Source organism: Danio rerio, chromosome 17 (assembly GCF_052040795.2).
Source record: "Danio rerio strain M-AB ecotype USA chromosome 17, GRCz13ab, whole genome shotgun sequence".
NCBI lineage: Eukaryota > Metazoa > Chordata > Actinopteri > Cypriniformes > Danionidae > Danio > Danio rerio.
In genome coordinates, this window is record NC_141037.1 from 29,916,028 (window position 1) to 29,941,013 (window position 24,986).

General features: G+C 35.4%; 1 protein-coding gene across 22 annotated transcripts in view; it reads left to right on the forward strand.

The window, feature by feature from the left end:
* Positions 1 to 24,986, forward strand: part of mdga2a (MAM domain containing glycosylphosphatidylinositol anchor 2a) — a 347,889-nt gene that overhangs the window by 289,062 nt on the left and 33,841 nt on the right. For all 22 annotated transcript variants that reach the window (XM_087290654.1, XM_087290660.1, XM_087290651.1 and 19 more), the window contains one exon: positions 22,313 to 22,490. In XM_087290654.1, coding sequence (XP_087146780.1) covers positions 22,313 to 22,490 — 178 coding nt within the window. The remainder of the gene's footprint in view (positions 1 to 22,312; positions 22,491 to 24,986) is intronic.

Here is a 24,986-nt window from a genome sequence, read left to right on the forward strand (position 1 = left end):
TAGAAGTACTATGTAGTAACATTGTAGTTACATTCTTATAACATTGTAATTACATGTATGACAGTATTGTAAATGGGTTTCTTGTACAATACAGTAAATAGTATTTTGGCTGTAAGTGTTAAAAAATAAGCTGTATTATACATATTGTAGATGTTTTTTATGTGTTTATATTTACATGTAATTTCTAGACTTATTTTGATTCATCTTTTAAACAATTACATGCTTGAAACAAAAATCTCGGTGTAAGAGCATAAGCATATTTAAAACGTTAATTAAAGTCAAAAGTACCTCATATGTCTCATGTAAACAAATAAGTGTTCATTTATTAATTGCAGTTATGCTGTTAATCATATTTGCATATGTGGATGATAAATAAGCTAACCACCAATTTATTAGTTTGCAAAGACATAAATTGTCAACAATTCAACCTTTTGTTCAAAAAAGCAGGTTTATAAATATATAAAAATGACAGCATCTAGGCAGTACGGTGGCTCAGTGGTTAGCACTGTCGCCTCATAGAAAGAAGGTTGCTGGTTAAAGTCTCGTAGTTGCCGTGGGTTTCCTCTGGGTGCTCCGGTTTCCCCCACAGGTCAACGCTATATGTGAATTGAATGAATAAAATTGGCCGTAGTGCAAATTGCGCCTAAAAAATAATGGACTAAGCCAAAAGAAAATGAATTAATGCATGATATACATAATTTATAATGTATTTAAATGCAGACAACGTCCATTTTTTGCATTTATTTGATTACAATGCAATAAAATAGTCATTGTGAATATTGCAATTATTTATTATTATTTCTTGTGTAAAAAAACATTTTTAAATCCTAAGCATCATTCAGCGTCACCTGATCCTTCAGAAATCATTTTAATTGGCATCTTTGTACAAGGAACATCACTTTTGATTTCGAAAAGTTAGTGACTTTGTAATAAATCTCGGGGACTACACTAAATTTAAAATCACTTTTTTTACTAGTTCATTTCAGAGGGGCCTGCAGCGTGACAAATAACTTTTTAAAACTGCAAATATTCCGACTCCCAAAAGAGTCATAAAGGCCTAGCACATTTATAATAATTATAAAAGAACCATCAAATGACGTTTAAAGTGATTGTAAATGTGCTATAACCGGTCACATTTCCTCATCTGCATGTGTCCTCTGGAGTGCAGTGATCTTGCGGAAGGGCTGGAGAATCAGAAAATAATCAAACCCATTCCTCACATAATACCCATATAATGTAGCTATCGACTTCCCCCATTAGGTTTGCTAATACAAAATTCCAAGCATGACTTTTTTCCTTTTTCTTTTCTTTTTTTTTTCAAGAGAAAGATGCACATCACAGGCTCGGAGGGAGAAAAGGTCTATCTATTTTGAATCCGGATGATCATTATTTCCCAGCATCTGTCACGTTTCATATTTACGGTTATCAACAGAAAGCATTTAATTCATTAACTCCAAAAGAGAAATAACAGCATGCGTGTCATTTGCACTATAGAGAGGACGCCTTGTACTATCCTTGATGACTTCCCAACTGAAATCACACCTGGCACTGCAAAGAGAAAGAGAGGGAGAGAGCGAGAGAGTCAAAAAAACAAGAGAAGGGCCAGAAAACTAATTAACAGCTGTGTCCGGTGGGACGAAGCTGCTGTAATAAGATAAGCTTTACAGGAGAAATCAAGGATGGGACCCCAGCGAACAGAGGTTAGCAGTGTGAAGTGATTGCGGGGGTGTCCATTCTGTGTCTCTTTTTCATATGCGTGTGTGTTTTGTTTTGTGCCTGCGGTGGGTGGTGATTGACTCATCTGTTGTGATCATGATGGAGGAGTCGGGCCTCTTTGTTAATTCTTAAATTCTCTTTCTACATGGCCTCTGCACATCCTTTTCTGTTGGCCAACTGTTGTTCAGCAGTTTATTTGTTCTGTTTAACATGCCGCTTTTCCCCTACGTGCTCATCCATCATGTTGTCTCGCCTGGTCACCTGTCGACGCAACGCTCTGTGGGCTCGTCGCCGCTTTGGCTAGTGACATTTCCAGGACGCGACGGGCATGGGAAGTCTTAGCCTGACAATCCTAAATGAGAGGGTTTGGAGTGCGTGCGAGCCTGCCGAGACGCTGCCAGCCAAGCATATTAGGCAGCGCTTCAGTGCCTAACCCTGGGACGGGCAATTTCGCTGCGGGGGTCTGGCGTGTTTATGGATCCCCTAGGAATGAGATTGCTTACCCTTGCTTTTTATAGCTGTCACGTACTATATTAACGCTCTTTGAGGCCGTGGACGTGGACCGAGTAATGAAAACACCCATTGTGGCTGTCTCTTTTATGTAATTTCTGGGAAAATGAAAAGGTTGAACAGTGTGACTGTAGAATGTGGAACATTGTAAATGTAGAAGAGTGTAATCTCTGACAGTGATTCGCAAATGTATGTTGTTTAAAGGTCTGGTGTATTACAGGCTTTCAGGCTGATTACTGGTTGTTTCCTTTGGTTCTGCTGCAAATCATAGTGGAGAAACATATGTGCCGAATGAAGGCTGTTCTGTGGTAATCAAAGATTGCTTAAACCTGGTATAAAGATCCATTACAGGTGATCCGATCACAAATGATTGCAAAATGTTACCATTTGACATCAGATTTCGAGGATAATGACTCCGCTTTCATGACTGACTATTCCAGTGAGTTACAGCTTGTTCATAAAGCTCAAACCCTTTAAAACTTTAAATCCCCTATATCATTTCATGGAATTTTATTTTACAGATGATTTTCTTTTAAAGTTGGATATATGATGAAGTTTAAAGTCTTGTTTTAATGTGATCAATTACATTTCAAAAGTAAAAAAAAAAAAGAACAACATCTATTTTTATTATTAATGTCAATGTGAAGTCATTTCAAGTAAAGTGCACTTCATTTTATATCACTTGTAGCATGTTAATATATCAGTGTAAGTTTTTATATTAGATTATTAGATCTGATATAAATATATATTATATTATATGTGTTTATAATTTAAATATTTTTTTTTTTTAGAGTTTTTTTTATTTTAAATTTTTGGGGGGGTAGCTATGATAGACATCAGTGCACATAGACTTTACTTCGGCGGGTCGCCCAGGCATATTCCGCCCAAGTAGGCTGTATTTGATGATGACACATGAATAATGCTACTAATATCATGCTTTTACACTTTTTTTGTATCCACCAAGATAACCAAACATTCGTGTTCGATTAACTATTGGAAAATCTTCTCTCAATCTGCACGTTTCCTACTGCTGGTTTTCTGTGCGCGAAAACTGCCAACACTCCCACAGACAATCTTACGTGCTCTGCAGACCCACAGAGACGCTCCTTTTGCGCCAAAATGCATCCAACCGTAGTTTCTAAATCTTCTAAAATGTCTGAGTTTTTGCTTTTGCTTTCGGTTTCTGAAGTTGCCATTATTTGTTTGCATTTTTGCATTATCTTTGCATTATCTTAACAGCCACGAGCAAAACATTAAATAACTAATTATTTAATAAATGAGTATAAAATTTACTATGTACTTGGAGAGAACAAAATGACATCTATGCAGGCTGCAAAGTGTTTGTACACAATTAGAAATGGTTAATCATCTAATTTACCTTATTTAAATAATCTACTCTTTTTATTCTTGTAACTACTATAGTTTTTAGCAATAATGCCTATTTTTATTCCTTTTTTTCTATTATTTATATATTTTTTGCTTAACATTTTATTAATTTAATGATGTTAATATATTACACACACACACACAAATATATATATATATACATTGATTTTATCAAAACAACAGTTATAACTGTAGTGTAAATGAGTTTTTAATGGGCGACCTGATGGCTCAGTGGTTAGCACTGTTGCCTCACAGCAAGAAGATTGCTTGTTCTAGTCCCGGCTGGGTCAGTTGGCATTTCTGTGTGGAGTTTGCATTTTCTCTCTGTGTTGGAATGGGTTTTCTCCAGGTACTCCGGTTTCCCCCAAAGCTCAAAGACATGTGGTATAGGTGAATTTATATTAGCTAAATTGGCCATAGAGTATGAGTGTGAATGAGTGTTTATGGATGTTTTCCAGTACTGGGTTGCAGCTAGAAGGGCATCCACTGTGTAAAACATATGCTGGATAAGTTCATTCCACTGTTGCGACCCCTGATGAATAGAAGGACCAGGCCGAATTAAAATAAATGAATGAATGACTTTTTAATTATTTTATAAGGCCACTACAAATATGTGCGAGTGTGAGGAGAGCTGTTCTGGTCAAAAAATCTGCCTTGGTTTTCGTCTTCTCTCGACACACTTTGATTTTGGTCTTGACTTCAGGTGTTCTTGACTACAGCATCATTAGAAACTGTCTTTTTTTATGTGGCCCGGCAGCTTCTCGTGTCATCCTGAAGGATTATTAAAGGCACTCGAGCTCTGGACTCACAGCAGCCGTAAAGGGCAGCACGCAGCCATAGTTATGAACAGCTCTAATGTTTCTATGACCTCATTTTACACCATACAGCCTACGTACTTTAAGTTTAACGAGCCCTCTTAACATTTTTTTTCTGTGCTTATGGCACTTAACACCCTGTTGTAAAAGTCACCCGAACTTAGATGACATATAAGGTTACATCTCTGCAGCGCTGCAGGTTGCCTCAGCTTTATGTTTTGAGGATGCTATATAGCACGTTGTATAACGATTCATCTATAATTAAGAGGATTCCTGAGTTTGCTTTAATGGGAATTAAGTGTCTTTAATGATATTGTTTTTAGCACTATCTTTAGCTCCCAGGCTAGAGGAGAAATGAAGCCTCTTTTACTGCTGCGGTCCAGCATTGTTTAGTTCTCCAGGCGTGGTAAAAGCATTTGCACATAAAGCTCCCAAATCCACATTATAGAAATCTAATTCCTCTCAATTCCAGATTGAAGCCGTAAACCAAATTTGGCTGCTAAAAGTGTGAAGTATACGAGTTGTTTGGTGTGGAGAATACTCATTGTTTCTCATTTCTAAAGCTTCTGTTTTTGTTCTATTCTTTTTGCAGCCCTGAAATCATATTTTCCGTTTCATATTCAAAGTTTTACAGAGTTCATTTTCTCATTTGAACTGTTATTACAAGTTAACGAACATCGTAATTACTGATTGGAAAGAACAGTGTGACAGGTGACCCTCGGCCCCCCATTTTGGCCCCAAGAAGTTGTTGTAGCGTGTTTGAATTGCATTCACGCTGTAAGTGTGTCATCATATCTCTGCAATGTTTCAACAGCATTGTAAGAATCTCTCTATTGATCATACTTTCCATGTAGTGCTGAGATGAAGCCTTTTACCTCGGGCTGCTTCTGGGATTTTGTTCAACGCTGCTTGCTCACTCTAACTTTAAAGCGGTGAATGTGCCTGTGCTATTTTGGTTTTAAAGTAAACGAGGTGCAAACACCAATTTAAAGGTGTGCTGTCTTTAATTGAATTTAGGAGACATTTTATTTAATGTGATGGAAATGCTTTTTGAATGATTTCTGAAGGATCGTGTGACACTAAAGACAGGAATAATTACTGCAGATGATTCAACATTGCATTAAAGGAATCAGTTACGTTGTAAATAGATATTTTGATATTTATAAAATATGATTATGTTTATATGAGCATTCTTGCTAATACAGTGCTTCCAGGAAAGTATTCATAGCGCTTCACTTTTTCCACATTTTTTTTCATGTTACAGCCTTATTCCAAAATGGATTAAATTCATCTATTTCCTCAAAATTCTACACACAATACCCCATAATGACAATGTGAAAATAATTTTTTTTATATATAAAATTGTTGCAAATTTACTAAAAATAAAAAAGCTGAAAAATCACATGTATACAAGTATTCACAGCCTTTGCCGTGAAGCTTTAAATTGAGCTCAGATACATTCTGTTTCCATTGATCATTCTTGAGATGTTTCAGCAGCTTAATTGGAGTTCACCTGTCGTGAATTCAGTTGATTGGACATGATTTGAAAAGGCATACACCTGTCTATTTAAGGTGCCAAGGTTGACAGTGCATGTCAAAGCACAAACCAAGCAGGAAAACAAAGGAATTGTTTGTAGACCTCCGAGACAGGATTGTCTTGAGGCACAAGGCTGGGGAAGATTACAGAAAAATTTCTCTTCCGTAAGTGGAAGATGTTTGGAACCACCAGGACTTTTCCTAGAGCTGGCCGGCCATCTAAGTTGAGTAATCGTGGGAGAAGGGCCTTAGTCAGGGAGTTGATCAATAACTCGATGGTCACTCTGTCTGAGCTCCAGTATTCTTCTGTAGAGATAGGAGAAACTAACAGAAGGACAATCATCTGTGCAACAATCCAGCCAGACGGAAGCCACTCCCCACCAGGACCAAAAGGCATCCCAAGCACCCTTAGATCATAAGTAACAACATTTACTGGTCTGATGAGACTAAAATTAAACTCTTTGGGGTGGATGCCAGGCGTTACATTTAGAGAAAAGCATGCAGGCAACACTCATCACCAGGCTAATACCATCCCTACAGTGAAGCATGGTGGGGGCAGCATCGTTTTGTGGGGATGTTTTTCAGCAGCAGGAACTGGAAGACTAGTCAGGATAGAGGGAAAGATGAATGCAGCAATGTACAAAGACATCCTGGCTTTTGAACTTAAACTGGGGCGACAGTTCATCTTCCAGCCAGAGACCAGACCTAAATCCTATTAAACATCTCTGGAGAGATCTGAAAATGGCTGTACACCATCGCTTCCCATCCAACCTGGTAGAGCTTGAGAGGTACTGCAAAGAGGAATGGGCAAAAATTCCCAAAGACAGGTGTGCCAGTTGTGGCATCATATTCAAAAATACTAGAGGCTGTGATTACAGTCAAAGTGCACTAACTTTTTATTTGTTATAAATTTGCAACAATTTAACCTGTTAGCCAGCACTTGATTTTGGGGGTTTACAACTACCTAACTTTAAATAGTAACAGTTCCTGACTCCAATAAGCTACAGACACACGTTAAACTTTACTGTGGTAAAAGTAGAAGTTACATGTAAAAAAAAGCCATGAGAAATTTTTGTATTGTGTTCAATATTTGTTTCCCATATACAAACACAGGAAAACATTAATGTAATGTCGTAGAAAAATATGACTTGAAAGCCAAGTATTTTATGGGTTTATGTTTTAAATAAACATTCTCTCCCTCACCGTCAGAGGCACTTTCTCAAAAAATAAAAAAACATTTACAGTTGCTGAATGATTTGGTCTACATTCACAGTTTATGTATCTTTGGAAAGAAGACACTCTGGGCTTTATTATCTATCATCTACTGTCTATAATGCTCAAAATGACAAAAGTTATAGATGATTAATTAATGTAAAAAAAAAAAAATTGCACCGCACTAAACATTTTATTATTTCATAAACAAATATGTAAAATATGTTCTGGAGCAACACAGAAAAGTAATAGGTCAAAAGTCACACATCTTTTGTGTATATATTTTGAATTTGATGCCAATATCATGTAAAATGAAATTTTTGGAATTATTTTTCTGAGACAATGTCTTGTGATTTTCTCCCTCTCATTGTTTGTGGAGAAGCAGTCTGATGACCACACGTACTAAAGGTTTCACACACCACTAATTAAAAAATAATAATAAAATTCACATTGTCATTATGGGGTATTGTGTGTAGAATTTTGAGGAAATAAATGAATTTAATCCATTTTGGAATAATGCTGTAATTTGAAAAAAGTGAAGCGCTATGAATACTTTCCGGATGAACTGTATCTAGCTTTACCGATTGAGCATGTGCAAAAGAATGTATGTGCACAATAACTAAATTGATAAATAATATAAATTGGCAGGGAAATTTCTTTTATGTGCACAAATGCATCCATTCAGTTTGTTCATTTTGCTGACAAAGCTCAAAGCCCATCGTTTTGGCAAGCTCTTATCTGATTGGCTAAAGTTTGACAAAGTTTTCTTAAAGCCATTGAGTTCAAGTTTTCTGGTCTATTGAAAGTAGCACCCCTGCAACACAAAAGAATGTTTCACACTGTATAATGATCGGTGGTCAATGTCATTTCAATGCATTTGTCTCTCTTCAAAACATCTCTTTTTGTGTTCCACTGATAACACAGTTAACACAGTTACATAAAGTTGTGTAAATGAATTTCACTGGCCCTTATTGTATGATTCTGTTCTCTTTTATTCCCAGAGTTTGTAATCTCGGAGTCAGGGCCGCCCTCCGATTTGAGTCCCGTCTGCACACTTACACACTGCTGCTTCAGTAGTGAACTCAGCAGGGCGCACTTATCAGATCTCTTTCCCCACATGACTTCATCTTTTTCCCCTCTGGTCTAGAATCCCATACTGTTCATCCTCGTAATTCTCTCTTTAAAAACCTGACGTCTGTCTTGTTTCTTCTCATGTCTGTATAGATCACTAGCAATTACTTGTCATCTGAAATTAAGAGGCTTAATTCAGGATGTCTCTTTTCTTGGTTTGATGGTATTTTTAATTTTATTTTTATTTATGGGTACTCTAATTATAAGTTGCAATATTACACATGTACATAATACACATTTTATAGAATTTAAATGTGAAGGTTAGGGGTTATAAGATTATTTTTACATTTTATTTTTACATAAAAATATATTTTAAAAGATTTTTAAAAATACAATGGAAATTATAGCAGCGCTATTTGTCAGCATGAATAGTAATTAGAAATGTTAACTGCGCTGTGATTCAGAATATTAGACTATTCGTTTTAATATCAATAATATTATTATTATTTTTTTTATTATTTATTAAATTTTTTGCAATCACAGAAATTAATTATATATTTTAAAATCTGTTAAATTAGAAAAGATTTCGTATTTTAAAATGGAAATAATGCTACATGATTATTGTTGTTTGACAAAATCCAACTTTTTCCTGCGATTCTTAAAATCTGTACAGACTTTATACCAGGGGTGGCTAAACTTTTTTTTATGAAGGGCCAAAAACCAAACTTAATTGAGGGTGGTGGGCCGAAGCTAAATATACCAAACTGTATAACATTAAAGTTGTCATGGTAACTTTGTCATTTAATAATATTTGAAAATAAACAGAAAGAAATACTTTAATCATATATTTACATTGTATAATGTACTTCCAATAAAACCATTAACAGTCTCATTTATAACACAATGTTTTTGTTTTTTTTTACAAAAATAATTAATTTTTACCCAATAATATAATATATATGTACTAATGGTGTTTTTAGCAGCAGGCCACAAATACATATCTGTCAATATCTAAAAACAAAAAGTGTTTTAGGCTTTCATGAAACTTTAATAAAATTCTGATTATTTCACAACATTTAATTGAAATATTTAATTTCAGTTTAGCTTTTTTGTATCTTAGCAATTAACAAACATACAAAAGGTTACGCTCAATGTGGAGTCAAGACTATAGTTGACCAGGTACAACAGTTCAGAAAACATGAGAATTTTGGAGTCATTTCAGTTTAGCCATAATAAAATGTATGTTTATCAATTTTAATTTAACTTTAAGCGAGTTTAAAGTGTTTGGGCACAAGGATTTTGTAGCTTTGTAGCTTTGACGAATATAAATTGTGTTTAATTAATTGCACAATGAAAAAAACACAGCACATTATTTTTATTTTTGTAGATGTGTACTGTTAGACTCCTTCATTTGTGCATTTACTTTACTTATCTCTGCTTGTAATTTGTCTATGATAGTTTATGCAGATGCTCTCCCCTACAAAATCATCCCAATCAATCGAAAATTATTAAGGTATCTCAAGAAATATCTCAATATAAATTACAGAAAATCTAAATATTGCAATGTATTTTTTTCTCTATCATGCAGAAGGGGTTGAATTGTTTAATAGGTAATTACTTTTTCAAGTTCACCCAGTTTGGTTGATTTGCAGACTCAACATACTGACTGAATAATCAGCCTATTGCAGCCCTTGCCACCTTCAGAAAGCTTGCGCACTGATATCACTATTGGACAGAGATAGTTCTGAAAAAGAAATGCTTTATACATTATTCAACCATGCATTTTGTAATATTTGTTATATTTCGCTTATATTTTGCGTCCTTGGAGAAAACACTGCTGATATAGATATGCAAACACACTCACACACAAACACACATCTCTTGCATGCTAATGCATTATCAATTCGTCCACACCCAGTAAAGATTCAAGGACACACTTCTTCTGCACTCGCTTGAACACAGTTTCACACTGAGACGCACACAGTCACTGATGTGTTTCTCTTTCAATCTATGACATAAAGGATGCTGGGCCACCTTTTTATGGTGTGATTATTCTTTCCTTTTCCAGAAGGACAGTGTGCTAGAATTCCACATTTACAGTAGCATAACATATTAATCTCCATTTCAGCAGAGGATTTGTGTCGGTACTGTAGAAAACTGCACACTGCAGTCATCAAACTGGCCTGCAGGCTAATTCAAAGACATCAGCGCATGACTGTTATCTGAAAACATGCAATTTCTTCACACCGGATGAAGCATCTAAAGGTACAGTGTCCTTGGGCCTGTGCGTGGGCATGAAACCTTATTTACAAACGAAGCTCATTGGCATTAGTGTGCATTATGACAAAATAAGTCTTGTGTGAAGTCTTATTACCGGGGGCGCGCTGGAGCGGTTACACTGATGAAAGCCATTCATAATTTGTGTGTGCAGGTATTCATGTTTGTGCATATAGATTGTTATTGCAGCTTTTTTGGTTTGTTTGAACTCAAGTAAACTTCCATTTCTCTGCGTCTAAATGTTAAAACTGAAAAAGGAAACGTGACGCAGATATCAACAAGGGATCTTCTAAACTGCATTAGAAATGCAACGGACACAAAGTGACATTAAGTGCGCTTGGAATGGAGAGCATCAATAAAATGCCAGTTTGCATTGCTCGACTGCATTTGTAGACGGGTAAGTCTATATTTAGGATCCTATGTTGCTCATAACTCACAATAAACTGAGCTGACAAGGTTTTAGCATGCCATTGCATACTTCTCTACGGAGATATAGAATAGATGACATTTCTATGTTTAGTTTTTGTTGTACATGTAACTCATGCATGGAGGTTTTAATGCTGCAGGGTAGAAGTACTCAAGTGTACATTGAAATGGATAGTTCACCCAAAAAGGAAACATTGCTGTTAATGTACTCACCCTCAGGCCAAGACGTAGGTGACTTTATGTTACTTCAATAGGGCTTTAAAGGAAAAAAAGGAACTAAAACCGTGGTCTTTGGTGATTATTAAAATGGCCGATTTGCCAAGGTCAAAGTGAAAACCCATAGTAAAACTTTATCATATTTCTATAAAGGCTTAAGACATTTTTTTTTCAAATATCATTAATAAACACTTTCATTGAGAGCATTTTTACAGAATATTACAGTTGTTCAAAATTACAAATGCTGTTAAAATATGTTGTAATTGAAAGTTTTGCTTTCTAAACACTTGGCAATGTGTTATCTAGAATGTATGAAAGCAAGACATCTTTGTTGACTAATTGTCACTTTATGCTGTAAATGACAACATTTTTACTTTAAAAATGAGTATAGATGTCATCGGTATTGTGCATTTTAGTCAAACACAACTAGAATTATAGTATGAAATAGTCTTTTTAATGAATTAATAGAAAATTTTTATTTTTTTAAAGTGGTCTCCTAGGTTTTTCCATAGCCACATTACTATGCTCTCAAAACCATTTGCAGAGGCAGTGGAATAAAATGTTTAAAATGTTATGTTTTTTGTCTGCATATGCTTTTTTTCCAGAAAGAAAATGCCACAAAAATGCATTTTATGAATCACCAAGAACATGGTTTCAGCAAAGCTTTTTAATGTTCTACTGAAGAAAAGAAAGCATAGGCTCATTCTGAAAAGGTAGCTCTATATACATTTCGGAATATTGCGAATTATGTAGCCAGAAGTACATATGGCTGCATTTCGTCTTTAAATCAAACGCTACGGGTCAGTATGACCACTTCCTTTTCACGCCTTCCAACTGACCGATTACCTCAGTATGGACTGCCTTCTTGACGCTACCACACTATGAAAAAATCCATTATTTCACTTTTTTCCGGCAGCTAGGGCCGGAAAAAAAATAACATAAAATAATGGCCTTTAAATTACAAAAATGTTTTTACAGTGCAGTTTGTCCAGTAGCTTGCCATGTACATTGGTAAACTTAAGGCGCATAGAGGAGTTGACCATGACAATGAGTTCGATTCCGGTGAAGAACGGTTCTAGAAAGCAGGTAATACTATAACAGAAGCCAAAAAATAATGAAGTAAATACTAGGGTGAGAATGTGGTAAAATCTGAAAATGTGGTAAAAATCAGGCAAGGGTTTTTTCATGGGCTGGATTGCTTTTTTAAAACTGCTTTTTAGGTTTGGGGTAGTGGGTGGGCAATCTGTTCTTTTGAAAACACTATTGATTGGGTTTAGGGAAGGAGGAGCTTAGGTTGGTTGATCAGTAAGTCTGTCAACAGCAGCCTCTGTGGATTTGCGCAAGAACAGCAGGCGGGAACGGCACTCATGAGAGAAATTTTAAATCTCAAAAAGCATAAACAACAGCCTCTTGTGGAGTCGTGAAAACAAAAACTTCAAAAAACATAGCTCCTGGGACGTACTTGGCACTCTATGGAAGTATATATAGGGGTACGTTTTCAGATTGAGTTTGGGTTGAAAGAAATTCCCCATGAAATGCATGAGAACTGAACAGTACACTTTAGGATGATCTTGGTCTATCTCTTTGAGGAGAGTTTAATGACCTTTTTAACTTGTTCAGATAAGACTGCTAAGAGGAAAGTTGTGGTTTAATTCAGGACACCTTCTTTGTGAGATCAGCACATCTTCACCTCTGACCTCGTTTATAATTAAGCCAGCTATCTATATAATTTGATTTCATAAACTTCATATATTAACACTTGCAAAAGAGTTCTTTTATGAACTTTCCTTAGGTTGCCCCCAAGAATGCACTAAGAACAAAATCATCATAATTTGCTTTAATTGCCATGTTTTGAATTGCAAATCACTCTTTTTTTTCTTCTTCTTCTTCTTCTTAGTTATCTTCGATCCAATACTAATGAGGTTCTTATTTACACAAAATATAATTTGCTTTTTTCCCATGTGGAGTGGATGTATCTCAGTGCACAAAAAGGTGTTTAGGTTAGAATTTGCATAAGGGCAGATTGTCTTGTTCTCTTCATATCAATTCCCCTCATCCTGCCTTCATCCCCAACTCCTTTTCTGCTCGTCTTTATACAACAAGATTTGCTGAACGATGTCATGAATGAGAAGTGAGCCCAGTTGCCATAGCAACAAGCCATTTTACCTCCGACCGGCAACATATATTACAATGCAGAACAAAAAAGGTAGAACAAAAATGAGGCGAAAGTACTTTGGACGAGAGCAGGTGAATTGGCATGTTTTTACTCTGTGTTACACTTGAATCGTGAAGACGGCTGTTATTTAGCGAGTATAGCGCACACCTTGTGTAACCAGCAAGTTCCAGTGCTGCTAGATAGATTGTTTGACCTTTCTTTTTATTCATAAGAGCAGCGAATGGTGAGTGCTGATGTAGCAGTGCAGTTGAAGACAATGTGAGTTTTCATTCTGTCAGACTATAAATTTCACTGCTGATGTCCAGAGTGTTGAGGTTTGTTTTTTCTACTGTTCGCCGCTGGATTACTAGGACAGTTGCTCTGGAAAGGTTAAAACTGTGTGTGTGTGTGTGTGTGTGTGTGTGTGTGTGTGTGTGTGTGTGTGTGTGTGTGTGTGTGTGTTTTAATTAACTCCCGTTCTGAGGATAATGTTTCCCTTTTTCTCAGACCCAAAAGAAGAGGCCTGTATTCATCTCTCTGATGATGGTATTTGAATAAAGGTCGCGTTCAGAGGAAGGGAAATGTCAGGTTTGTATGTAATGCAGAATAGCCAAAAACTGTCCAAAAAGTGCTCTAGTGTGAGTGTCGTAGTTGTGCTGGGTCTGATTCATAATCAGAATCTGTTCCCAAACTGCAACAAACTCAAGATTTACCAAAAGGGGCGGGTGGGGGGATAAATGCAGTTGAGAGCACAGATGGTTTACCGAGAAACCAGGAGGGAACCTCTAGCACTGTATCTGGAATTCTTATGCAGTGATAATGAGAAGCAAATGAAAATTACTTTATAAAAATATAATAATGCTTCTCTCACGAGTGACCCCAGAGAAAGCCTTTGGCGTCAAGCCTCTGCTGATTGTGAAACTTTGCATTTTCCTTCTGCTGTTGGCAGCTTTGCCACATGTGTCTCAGAGTAGTGCTGTGATGAACGCTGTTGTGATTCGCATCCTCGCAGAACAGATTAACGGCCCGAAGAGAAGTAATATATCCTTTGCTGTTTTGCCAATACTGTAGGTGTAAGTTTAAAGGTATAGTTCATCCAGAAATAAAAATAAATCTGTCAGTATTTACTGAACCTTCTGTCATACTAAACCTGTATGACTGTCTATCTTCTGTTTTTTAGCTGAATGTAACTGTAGAATGGAGAACGCTGGCAGGTCTGTCAGAATGTAATCTGTGTGATTTAGTGATATGTGCATTGTGAAATTGTTTCTCATTACTGGTTGCAAGACACATCAGGGGTGTCAAACCTGACATATTATGTCTTAATGTGTTATTTTTAAACACTTTTATTATAATGTGATTCTGATGAACCACTGCTATAGATGAGATTATGCTTAATTATGCAAATTTTGATCTTTTTAATAAGAATCAGAATATGTGAAGTATAGTGTCTGTAATATATTCTTTATTATTTGGGCTCTGCACATGCAGCTTTTTTTGCCTACAAAGCAGTAAAAACTGGAATATTGTCAAATATCAGTGCACTTTTTCAGAAGCTGTTTCTATTTAAAACACTTTGAAATCTAATTTCTATGATAGCAAATAGGGGTGCACAATATATCGTTTCAGCATTGATATCGCAATGTGCGAATCCGCAATAGTCACATTTCAGTATCTGTAATGTCAAGATGGGATTAAAGTTAACCAAGAACTACAGATCAGAGTAGGACTGCACAATATTGGCAAAAATCAAATTGCGATATTTTGTTGCAATATAAATATAATTTCACTCCATTTTGGATGGATTTCATCATTTTACATCAGTTGGTAGGATTTTGAATAAGAGCGCATCTGCATAAAACATACAAATTTATTCGCTCGAGTTAACCAATCAGGAGCTTTCTCTTGTAGGGGTGATTATGACATAGCGCCCAAGGGGAAATCCTCTTGCCGGCACTGTACAACAGTTCATTAAACTGGGCTCGGCACAGTCCGAAGCACCGATGAAAGCCTCCATTATCCAGGTATAGTTTCAGGAGGAGTTGATGAACTCACAGAGCCAAGTGCACCTCTGAATGGATCTAGTGGACTCAGACACGACGCGAATGAATATACGCTGTTTTTCAGAATTCCTAAAGCACAACTACTATCTCAGTGACGACAGCACAATGGTATTACGATACAGAAGTTCAAAAATGAAATCTAAAATAACACTGTATTTTCTTCATTGCATAAATTAACAAAATTAATCTTTGTTAAAGTGGCAAGCTTTATAAGTTCTAGTGGCCAAATGGTTTCAGTTTACTTAAAATATTGCAGTCACAGGCTATAAAAACTTTACAAATTACGTATTCTGAACTGCGGTTTCTGGTTTAATATTATCCCACCTTGACATTGCAGAAGATCCTGCGGTGTGAATATTGCAGATTTGCACATTGCAATTTTGATGCTAAAACAATATATTGTGCAGCCCTAGTTCAGAGCACATGATTTAACTGCAAAGTTTAACCATAATGTAATAGTGTGAAAGATTTGTATTCTTATCTTGAGGTGTTTACAAGGCCGGTGACAAAGATTTCAAGAAAAAATTTAAACTATTTGCCCACAAGAAATGATAAAGAAACCTCAGTTCTCCACTAAAAACCATAAAGTGTTGTTTATTTAAATTCTGTCATTGTGCTATTGTTTTTATCAGCACATTAATTTGATGATTTTATATATTTTGAGGAAATTTTTATGTTTTATGCAGATGCACTCACCTACAAAATACCAAAGCAATATAAATAGCAGAAAAACTAAATAATGCAATATCAGTTTTTTCTAATATCATGCAGTCCTATTAGAATAGATGAAACTGCTTAACAACATAAGTGTCACATGATTTCAAATAATATTTTGAAAATAAAGGTTTTTTTTTTTACTGTTCTCATTATCATGCTATGAAACAATTAAAAAGTTTGAAGCTGAACTTAAGTCAAACATATTTGTGCATAGATGCAAGTGCAAACATTCTGTGATGCTGATTTTTCTCATGTATATATTTAACCAAGGTCACTCTTTTAGATCACAATAGGTTATTTTTCACACTCCACAGACTGAGGCTGGGTATTATACTATATCAGCAGTGCTAAAGTGTGCGTATTTAGTCAGAGCTGGTTGGTTTTTCAAGGTTGTCTCGTCAGGCCGCGTGTGCTCTCTGCCCTTGTGCTCTTCACACTCTCCTTCAGCGTGAGGGCTGTACGCTTCAATATTGGCCCCACACATCCACAACAAGGTTTAGAGTGCCTTGCTCAAGGATGTGTTAAGATTTGAGTGCTGTGTTGGAAGAAACAGAAGGTCCCTGGAGCTGTGCACATTGAACCACAGGAAAAAATGAAGGAGAAGCGTTTCGATCCTTTAATGAAATCGCACCCAAATGTGGTGTTGAAGGATGCTCCATGTCAAGTGTTTTGTGCTTGTGTTAAAAAAAAACAACAACATCTTGACGGTGGACTTTGTTTGGAGAAGGTTAGGAGTCTCTTTTTTTTTGACATATGGAAATGATCTTTTGTGATTCTCTTCAGTGGGGTTTAATTGAGTTTTGGGTTTAGCAGCTTTACATAGATAAGATCAAATGCTGCTTAAAGCTGTCTGTGATGAGACCACTTATGAATGTATTGATTCCTTTCTCTCTCTCTCTCTCTCTCTCTCTCTTTAAAAAAAAGGGAGATGTTGAAATAATCTGTTGTTGTATGATGCATTGCAGAAGTAAGATGCTTTGGGCGAAGAACGGTCTATCTTTTCTTATATGTGCCCGCACTGATGCTTTTCCTCACTACAAGATCTGCAGGCATGGAATTAGAAATCTCACAGAAGCAATAAACAGTAATTGGATTTGGCGATGGAAATCTTGTTACCATCAGTTGTCTTGTTACCAACAGTTTTTTGTTGTAACAAAAAAAATCAAAGCAGTAAGATTTTTTTTACTGTGTATATACTGTAAAACAGTAAGATTTTGAAAAATTTGCTTTATTTTTAAATGTTTTTATTGTGACATTACAGCTTTTCTGCTTAATTTTGGTGTAAAGATATAATACGGTTTTAATACGTAAAGTTAAAAAGAACATTATAGCAAATTTGTTAATGCTTCCAAAGAATCTACTGTACAAATCATAAAAGACTGGCTTGGATTGATGAATGTCAGATGGATGTTACAGAAAATGAATTGGAAAAATGTTGTGTTCAAGTTCAAACATTATCGATCAATACCTGTTTTAAACTTGTTCATTATAATTGGATAATGAGAACATCCTGTCTATAAAGCCGGAAATGTTAAATAAATTTAATAGAATTTTTTTGGATACTTGTGTAAAATATTTGACTTACAAGAGCACAATATTCCATTGTGCTTAGCAATGTGAGCTCTTGCAATCCTTTTGGAAAGAAATAATTAGTTTAATCTCTAAAACTATTAGTAAAGAAATCCCTGTTTGCCCTAAAACCTGTATTTTTGGTCTTTTTCCACCTGCCTTATATCTGAAAACATATGAGCTGTAGTTAGTAAACCTGTCTTTATTGCTTGCGAAGCACCTGATTGCCATTCACTGGAAAAGTATTCACGGTCCATCTCTTTCACTCTGCATTAAGGGAATGTCTTCTTGTGTAGCACTGAAAAGACTAACTTACTCGATCAAACGAAAAATAGACATATTTTACGAGATTTGGGACTTCTTCCTTTTCCTTCTTCCTTCGTTTTTTTGGTTTAGAATGGATTGGCCGTTGAGTAACACCAAACAATGTCATCATACCTTGTGTTTAACGATAGTTTACTGTTAATACGTGCACTGTTTGTTATGATTTATTTAAATATATTTTCCACTTTCATTGAAATGTATGTGTTGAACTGTCATTGTCTTAATGTTTTTACAAAATCTTCCTTTTTAATTGAACATTTTGATTTTGAACAAAGCCTGAGATCTACCCCACAAAAAAAGTAAAATAAAATAAAAATAGTAAAAATTTAAAAATAGATACAAAATCAGGATTGAAACAAATCTGATACAGTCTCTCTCACATTTAACCAAAATTGTACAGTTTTTTTTACTGGCACCATTTATTTTGGCTGTGGTGTATTCCAAACTAATAATATCCAGTAGATAGAGCCTCCAGGATAGATCAGCCGGAGCAGATGGATCCAGTCATGTTTTCAGGATAGTTTTTTTCAGCAGCAGTAACAGTCAGAACAACTGATAGAGTCCTTCTTTGGATGATGTATAAGGAGAGTGATGAATCGTTCAGCATTAGAAAAAGCAATGGGTCACATTGGATCAGAGAATTCATTAGCTCTAATAGTAGGTCTCGTATCTTGGACGAGAATAATGCATTTTGGGGACATTCCCAGACTATGTTTATAAGTACCTTGTGTTGAGTTCTTACATAAGTGCCAAAAATGGTCTGATTTTCTTTTTGTTTTAAATAACAGGTAGGGGGTAGCATAAGCCTTAAAAATGAATTCATAAGGAATCATTTGGTGGGCCGGGTTTTTCGAAGTGTTCATTCAGACAAAATTGCCCTTTTAATTTTATTTTCATTTATATATATATATATATATATATATATATATATATATATATATATATATATATATATATATATATATAACATTTACATTTAATGTTTTTTATTTTTTATAATAATAATAATAATTCCTTACATTTATATATCGCTTTTCTGGACACTCAAAGTGCTTTACACATTTTTTAAGGGGAATCTCCTCATCCAGGACTGCACGGTGGCGCAGTGGGTAGCACGTTTACCTCACGGCAAGAAGGTTGCTGGTTTGAGCCTCGGCTGGGTCAGTTGGCATTTCTGTGTTCGCATGGGTTTCTTCCAGTGTTCCGGTTTCCCCCACAAGTTTAAAAACATGTGGTATAGGTTAATTGGGTAGGCTAAATTGTCTGTAGTGTACGTGTGTGAATGAGTGTGTATGGATGTTTCCCAATGATGGGTTGTAGCTGGCAGGGCATTCGCTGCGTAATATGCTGGATAAGTTGGCGGGTTTCGATTTGGTGACCCCAGATTAATAAAGGGACTAAGCCGAAAAGAAAATTAATGAATGAATGAATCTCCTGATACACCACCAGTGTGAAGCACACACACAAACCACAGGTTCAGCACCCCTGCTGGCCTCACTAACACCACTTCCGGCAGCTACCTAGTTTTCCCATGTGGTCTCCCATGCAGGTACTGACCAGGTGCAGCCCTGATTAGCATCATTGGGCGGCCAATTTGAGAGTGGCAGTGAGCTAGCTGCCGGCATTTAATTATATATTATTATTATTTTTTTACTATTATGTATTTATATTTGCATGTGTATATATATTTGTGGCTCTGTCGGGATAGGGTAAATGTTCTTTGGTTGGTATTTGGTTACTAATTTACTATGCATGTATCACTTTTTTTAAACAATAACTGTATTCATAAAAATAAAACTGTACATCATTTGTTTAAAAAGTTTCATTCATTTCACTGTCACATAATTAATCTAAACAGAAAAAAAAAGATGTAGTTTTTTTTTTATTTCTGCCCCAAAGTTTTGTTCAGCAGTGTACTGCACATCAGATTACAAAAGCAAAATGTTTTTTAAACATCATTTAATGTCGATTTGATGCTCACAATTTAAGCCCTTTCCCTGAAAACAAACTTTTGCATTTACACTCGCTGGGAATGAAAACTTTTAATCTGAAATACTTGTAATGAAAGATGTATGAGGGCTTTGAATTGCTGAGTTGACATGAGACTAGACAAATAAAAGCCCAGGGTATTCTCAAACACTTTCACAACATTTAGATTCTCTGTTTGTGATTAAAACATTCATTCTGGTTTGTTTACTCATCAGCAGTTTACTTCGGGAGATCCAAAAAGATTTCAGAGGTGCTGGATTTTAATTCGACATGTCTTCTCCCACAATAACGATAAGAGTCATCGGCCACAATCCATTAACGCTTTCTTTCACGCCCGCAGTGAAGGAATGAATTGACTTCTTCTAATAATGCTAAAATTCAGCTAGCTGTAAAAAGTTAATTGAGAGGGTCAGGGAGCTAAAATGCCCCGTCAAAATCAATTAGCCGGCTCACATATCTCACTAAAAATTCAATAATGTTTATTTTTTGCCCATTCAGAAAGTTTTTTTTTGTGATCATCACCTCATGTGCTTTCTTTTCCTCAGTGAAAAGCATCATTGTTTGAAAATGTCACCTCTTGCTGTGTGTAGGTGTTTGTTTAGAGAATTTGTGCCATCTCAGAAAATGCCTGTGCATTTTGATTAACGGCATTTGGCCAGGGCCTTTGTAAATGTTTAATGTCAAAGTAAAGTAAATTGTGTTTTAAGGGATAGTTCACTAAAAAATAAAAGTTTACATGCCTTCAAGTGGTTCCAAACATTTTTGAGTTTGTTTGTTTTTTTCAGTTGAACACAAAAGGAGATATTTTGAAGAATGTTGGAAACCAGTAGCCACTGACTTCCATTATAGGAAAATAAAATATGGAATTTGTCAATGTTTAATTCTAAAGTAGAGTGGATTGTGTTTTATGGATAGTTCACTAAAAAATAGAAGTTTACACGCCCTCAATTGGTTCCAAGCATTTATGAGTTTTTGTTTTTTCAGTTGAACAAAAAAGAAGATCTTTTGAAGAATGTTGTAAACCAGTAGTCACTGACATCTATTATAGCAAGCAAAAATACACAAAATATGATATTTTGAAGAATGTTTGAAACCAGTAGCCACTGACTTCTATTAAAAAAAAACAAAAATAAACAAAAAAAGATATTTTTAAGGAATGTTGCAAACCAGTAGCCACTGCCATAATAGGAAACTAAACTATGGAGATTGAGTGTGTTTACATACACTAAATTAACATACAATTATTGTTATACATTTATATTGAAATCAGTAAACCAGCTATGCAGAAAACAGTGTTTACATGATATTCTAGGGTTCAGATATTTTACTGCCAGTGAAGTCACAGCTCAAACATAAGTGTCAGTACTTAAAAATGATGACAGTCTATCTGTCAGAAGCTGTGCTGTTGTATGTTATCACTTCTTTACAGTACCTGCAAATGCAGCATTTTTGTTGTTGTTTTGAAGATTCGATGACATGATTTCATGCTTTATTAAGACAAGAAATTTCAGAGTGTGTGAAGCATTACCAACACCCGTCTAGAAGTAGTGAACTCAAACTAGATGCGTGTCTGCAGTAATGAGTGGTGGGAGCGAGTATTCTTGATGAAATTCACAGATAACAATTGGTAACCATGATGTTTGCTATCCTTAATTCAATGTGTTTGATGTGTACCATGCCTGATTAGACATACCACACAATAAACTGCTAGAACGCTGATAAAGGCATTTATGTGCAATACGAAATCAGGTTGTTTGGCAAAAAAAAACTACCTGCTCCAATTGGATTTTGTTTAAGCCATTTCTGACACATTAAATAAGTCTAGGTAACACATTTACATGACATTACACAATACATACAGTATATCATCTTGTCAAGGATAATCAGCCTAATAACATGCATGTATTGTAAATGCACTTAATGATAACATGTTCCACCATTCTACAAAATATCTTCTTTGTGTTCAACTGTAAAAAGAAATTCATCCCGGGGGGGATGAGTAAATGATGACTAGAGTTTCCATTTTTGATTGAACTATCTTTTTATATGCTAATAGCTCTGTGAGACATAAAATTGTCCACAGAAAGAGAGGTGGTCAGCCTTTTTCAAAATTACACACAGTATGTTATGTTATAATATTAGTATTTTGGAATTATGCTTTTAATTAATAGTAGAGAGAGATCGTATCGTGATGCATGGCTTTTGTTCCCTGGGGACTTTGTTTTATTAAAAGGACCTTTTGGGGGAATCATTACTTGTGTGCGTGCTGGCTTGATGCTTAATCATGAGTTGCTGGAATAAAAAGGCTATAATTATGCTCTTTTCCTCAGATGGGGCATCAGAGATGGTGGGAGCAGGAGATCCCTACAGAGGACAACATCCAGAAAGGAGAGCTGCTCAGCTACAACCTCACCGAACTCATCAAACCTGAGGCCTATCAGGTGCGCCTCACACCCATAACACGCTTCGGAGAGGGCGATTCCACAGAACGCATCATCCGCTACAGTGGTAAGAAAAGCGCTTGTTTGGTCATGTTTGTTTTTACCAGTGGAGGAAATAAATGCTTAGAGAAAGCTTACATTTTAGGAACATGTAATAACAGTACTTGCTGCTTGGTTTTTTGAGCCATAATTTATATGACAAACCCAAACACTATTATTATTTTTAACTACTTTAAATGTCATTAAAAGTTACACCTGTGAATCATGCGCTTCAGTCCAGCGTTTCTGTTAAAACACATTTTTTACAGCAGAGAGTCTTTAAATACAGTATATCAGTAGGAAGGCAAAATATGTTTGTGCCATATTGGTAATCAGTTTTTTTTTTTTTTTTAATGGTCTTTGACATTGTCTAACTCTCATTTCAAGTTGATCTTTAACACTTAATTGTTTACTAAAATTTTTAATGTAATTTTTAGCAAATTCAAAACAGAAATATTTATTTTTCATACAGGTTAGTTTGATTTTGTGGGGCTTTTTTGGCTGCATTTGCTATTTAACAGTTTAATAGTAGTGTTTTTAACTGATTTGTAATTTTGATTGTGTAGAGTTGTTTAAGTGTCAGTACACTTAGATTTTTAAAATTATGTCATATTTTCTTCATTATTTCATATATTTTTTATATCAATCCAAATCATTTTATGAATATATTTTTAAATTTATGTTTAGTTATTTTAGTTTAGTTGATAAAGTTAAATAAAAATTCTAAATAATTGGTTTGCAACTAGCAGAAATTAAATAAGGTATTTTTTATATCAGTTAATATTTATAAGTAAAACTGATTTTAGTTTCATGGTTTTAGATTACATAAACTATAATTACACTAATATAATTATATAAAATTCATCCATAATGGCATAAAATGACTTTGTACTATTATTTCATCCTTAGAAAAATGCCCACAGAGACGACATTGAAAATCTGAGATTCAAAGTCTGCTTGGAAATTAATTATACTTCTCTCGCAAATGATTATGCATTCAGTTTAGTTCTATTATGCATCATTATTATTCATTTAGAAAAATGCAAAACATTCACCAATGTTATCAGACTTTTGGGCTCGCTGACTGTTTCATACCAATATATAAACTAATCATGCAAAATATAGATTTATGTCAGTGCACAGATTACCAAATACTGACAATTGAATGTGTGTCCTTTCGTAAAGTAAAGGTCAATAATTACCACTTAAAAAATGAATCACCACATGAATGACTTAAAAAATACCTTCATTTCAGGCCAGACAAAAAAATGCCTTGTTTTTTTCAATCAGAAAGAACAGTCTATTGATTCAGCTGTTTTGAATATTTTAGTATAAATCTGCTAATATGACAAATTACAGCCAGAGGACATTTGAATTACTTGTGAATGTACACTGTGAAAAGTGATTGTTTACTTTACTTAAAAAAAAAGTGAGTAAACCCATTGCCTTAAAAACCAATTAAACTAATAAATTAAGCTTAATCATTCATTCATTCATTTTCTTGTCGGCTTAGTTCCTTACTCACCTGGGAATGAACCGCCAACCTATCCAGCAAGTTTTTACACAGCGGATGCCCTTCCAGCTGCAACCCATCTCTGGGAAACATCCACACACACATTTACACACACACTCATACACTACGGACAATTTAGCCTACCCAATTCACCTGTACCGCATGTCTTTGGACTGTGGGGGAAACCGGAGCACCCAGAGGAAACCCACACGAACGCAGGGAGAACATGCAAACTCTTCACAGAAACACCAACTGAGGCGAGGCTCGAACCAGCGACCTTCTTGCTGTGAGGCGACAGCTCTACCTACTGTGCCACTGCTTCGCCCTTAAGCTTAATCCTAATTTTAATTTAATTTACTTCACAATTTTAAGTCAACGTGTTTACTCAAAGTCAACTGTTCGTTTTAAAAGCAACAGCCCAGCAGGACGTCAACATGACATCAGATTGACAATGTACCTCAGCGTTGCGGGACTTTTGGTTGGAAATGAAAATCGGATGAATGTCAGAATTTAACGCAACCTAAAAACAACCAAATATCAACATCCAGTGATGTTACAGTGTGACATTGTGTGGACGTTACCACTATGACGTCTATAAGACAATGTATTTTGATGCCATACCTGATGAATAATGTTTGTTGTCAAAATGACATTGGTTTAAAATGTTGGTTTGACAGTGGATTTTGGTGACTTTCCAACACAACCTAAAATCAATCAAATATCAACTTCATTTAACATCCTTATTGGATGTCAAAATAACATTGTTCTTAGACATTGGCTAGACATTGAATTTTGGTTACCCGACATCACAACCTAAATCTAACCTAATAATAACATTGTATGATATTGTGTGCATGCTGGGAGGTTTACTCACGTATTTTAAGTAAAGCCAACTAATCATTTTTACGGTGTGGTAGAGACCTCTGCTGTCTGTGTATATTAATACATTAAATGAACATGTTACTCATTTGTTGACATGCATTTTGTTATTTTCATGTGATCTACTATTTG